Source organism: Rutilus rutilus (assembly GCF_951802725.1).
Source record: "Rutilus rutilus genome assembly, chromosome: 4".
NCBI classification, from domain to species: domain Eukaryota; kingdom Metazoa; phylum Chordata; class Actinopteri; order Cypriniformes; family Leuciscidae; genus Rutilus; species Rutilus rutilus.
The window spans coordinates 32,669,651-32,672,899 of NC_140212.1; the positions used below are offsets into that span (position 1 = coordinate 32,669,651).

The window sequence follows — 3,249 nt, forward strand, 5'->3', positions numbered from 1 at the left end:
TCCGAGTTACAATCTTCCTCTGAGGAAAAGGTGAATTCTTCCTCGCTGTCCAGAATCATCTGAAGGGCGTCTTTACCGGAGAAGCGTGCCATACTCAAAACGCGATGAACTATCAGTGAGTCTGATGAAGAAACTGTGTTTGTATGGCATTGATCGGGGGGCGTGTGCGCTGTATAGATCACTTAAACTATTTACCATTTGAATAGCGCGGGGCGGCCTCAGCTCATTATAGAGATAATGAGATAATGAAGGGAGAAGGAAAAACGGTACCTCTCCTTGCTTTCAAACGGATTACATGAGTTGAAAACATTTGTTTTTTATATAAATTACTTCATTTAAAAGAAGAGATTTCAAGCTTCATAAAGACATATCTCACGTGTCTGTGTGAGAAGTATTCGCTGAGTTATGGTTCATTTTCGGACGCGTTTCAGAATGGACTTAACACTAGAAGTCCCAGAGTTTTGTAACCCTCCTTTAGCCAAGTGGATGCTAACTGGTTAGTCTTTAGGCTATCATTAGCATCAATTCATGTGTAAATGTGGTCATTACCTGAGCAATCTGCAGGGGGGTTGGGGGTGTGTGTGTGAATGGTTGCTGGTGGCTTGTTTGTATGTGTGGGGGAGGGAGGGCTGCTAAAAGCAGAGAACTTGATTGACCAAGTCTCACATTGGCATGTAGGGTCTTGCCCAGGTGTAAACAGGTATGAATTAGCACATCTAATTGCATGCAGCTTGCTCTCAAATGAGAGGTAATTCCTTTTGTGCTGAGGAGGGTAAAATCTCACTGCACATAGCCTACTACTTCAGTGCCCTCAAGAATTCTGTGGTGTACGAACCTCCTCTCCAAGAAAAGAAAACGCAGACAAGACTCACCACTCGGCAGGCCTTGGAAATGATCCTGAGTGAAGTAAACCCTTGTGACTCAGATGGAGAAGACATAGAACTTCAGCCGGATTCGGACTCAGAGCTGTCTGATCTGTCTTCAGGTTAAGTTTCATTTCATATTATTTCCTATTTCATTTCAAACCAGTAAGTGGAAAACACCAAAAAAGCAGAGTGGAGTGACATAAATATTTACTCTGCCTTTTTTGTATTGTCCACTTTTTTGTTTGTACTACTTAGCAGACATTCACTGCCATCTGAAGTGCAAAACATTATTAGTTGTTTCTTTGCTTTAGTTGTATCTTTTTATTTAGGAAGATATTTCAGACATTATTCCGATACAGAGAAGGAGATACTGGAATTATTATTAGTATCTATGCATGCATTTGTGATATCATTATTGACTTTTCCATTGCTCACAATTTGAATTTGTTCACACTGCAGATGAGGAGACTGCTCCTCAACCAAAAAAGAGAGCCCGTTTGGGGACTGACCTGACAGAGACAGCGAAAGATGGCACAAGGTGGCGTGAAGAACAGGTGGGGACGCGTCTCCCTTTCACCCCAATAAAAGCGTACGCTGCAGATGAAGAGCCAACGGCTAAGGCCAGGAAAAGTATCTCGAGTCGCCTTCAGAGCTTCCAGTGTTTCATCACTCTTGACATGCTTCATAGCATTCAAGAATGGACTATTCAACATGCACAGGAAACGGAGCATGTTCATTGGTTCATGGCCCTCCCTGAACTAATGGCATTTATTGCAATTGTCATCTTGCGGGGGCTTACCAAGGTTCCATCACTATGTGACTGCTGGTCAGCAAACCTGGGAAACCCACATATCATTGGAACAATGCCGCGAAACCGCTTCCAAGACATCATGCGACACCTACGCTTTGATGACAGGTCCACCCGGAGTGATCGAGCAAAGACTGATAAGTTTGCTGCAATTTCCAGTGTGTGGGGATCATTTGTCACCAATTGCATCACGTCCTACAACCCTGGTCTATATATCACCGTTGATGAACAGCTTTTCCCGTCAAAGACTCGCTGCTGTTTCCTGCAGTATATTGCAACTAAACCTGACAAGTTTGGGATCAAGTTTTGGGTGGCTTGCGACCTAAAATCCAAGTACATTTGTAATGTCCTCCCATATCTTGGCAAGGACCCTAGTCGTCCCAGTGGAGAGAGACTGTCTGAAAATGTAGTGATGAGGCTGATGGAACCATTCCTAGACAAGGGCAGAAATGTTACCACGGACAATTTCTTCACATCGCTGTCACTGGCGCATAAACTTCTTAGCCGGAAAACCACCATCCTCGGCACAGTCAACAAGATTCGCCGGGAAATCCCTCAATCCGCTAGACACACAGATCGCAATGAATTCACCACTCAGGTATGTTGCAGGTCTTTTGTGGTTCTATGTTTGTGTTTCTAATTTTTAGAATCAACACCGCCAAGTGTGTCATTGTGTCATTGTGTGTAAAAGTGCTATGAAAATAACAATTTATCTTATTTATTAGGTGTTTTCAACCACTGCTGCTACGCTGACGGCGTATGCGGCCAAATGGAAGAAGACCGTCTACATTCTTAGCAGCGTGCACAGCGTGGTTCAGACTGATAATACCACCAAAAGGAAGCCAAGCACTGTCACCCTTTACAACATCACAAAGTGCGGCGTGGATGTGATGGACCAGATGGTGCGGGAGTACACTGTCCGCACAGGGACACGGCGCTGGCCAGTTGCCGTGTTCTATAACATGATTGACATGGCAGCACTGAATGCACATGTGCTGTATCAAGCATGCACCGGAAGGCAGGAAAGACGGGTGGACTTCCTGATGGAGCTTGCAAGAGAGTTGGCTAACTCTCATATGTGTGCGAAGAAGGCAAGAAAAGAACAATTGCTTCGGACACAACCCTCCACACCTAGCCCTGGAAAAAGAGCCATGTGTCAGGTCAAACACCAATGCAAGAACAATCATGCCACTGTGCGATGTGTTCACTGCTACAGATACACATGTGGTAAATGCAGACGGGAGATACCATGGCAGTGACAGGATTGTGAGTGATTGCTGGAATGTACTCACTCACTTTTTAATATTATTTGTAAATATGTGTACAAATGGTTGGTTTTTATTTTATTTTGTACTGTTTTTATCAATAAATCTCAGCAACAAAGGAAAAAAAAAACATGTGTGTTGATTTCTCCCTAAGATGGCAAAGTGAAACACAAGTTTCCTTGAAGTGGCTCAGCATGGCCCCACATCGTTTACATAACAAAAGCAACCGTTCACAGCTGATTAAGGATATTAGCCTAAAGCCTTCCAGCCCATCGGCTGTCCTGCGGGTTTTATAGGTAGAAAAGCCAAA

The 3,249-nt window shown here is 43.9% G+C and overlaps 1 protein-coding gene across 1 annotated transcript; it reads left to right on the forward strand.

Moving 5' to 3' along the window:
• Positions 1–741: 741 nt before the first annotated feature.
• LOC311289824 (piggyBac transposable element-derived protein 4-like) lies at positions 742–2,933 on the forward strand (the record flags this gene model as incomplete). Its single annotated transcript, XM_084408072.1, has 3 exons — positions 742–985; positions 1,326–2,272; positions 2,400–2,933. 3 exons carry the CDS (start codon positions 742–744, stop codon positions 2,931–2,933), a joined length of 1,725 nt encoding a protein of 574 aa, XP_084264198.1.
• Between the last annotated feature and the right edge of the window lie 316 nt (positions 2,934–3,249).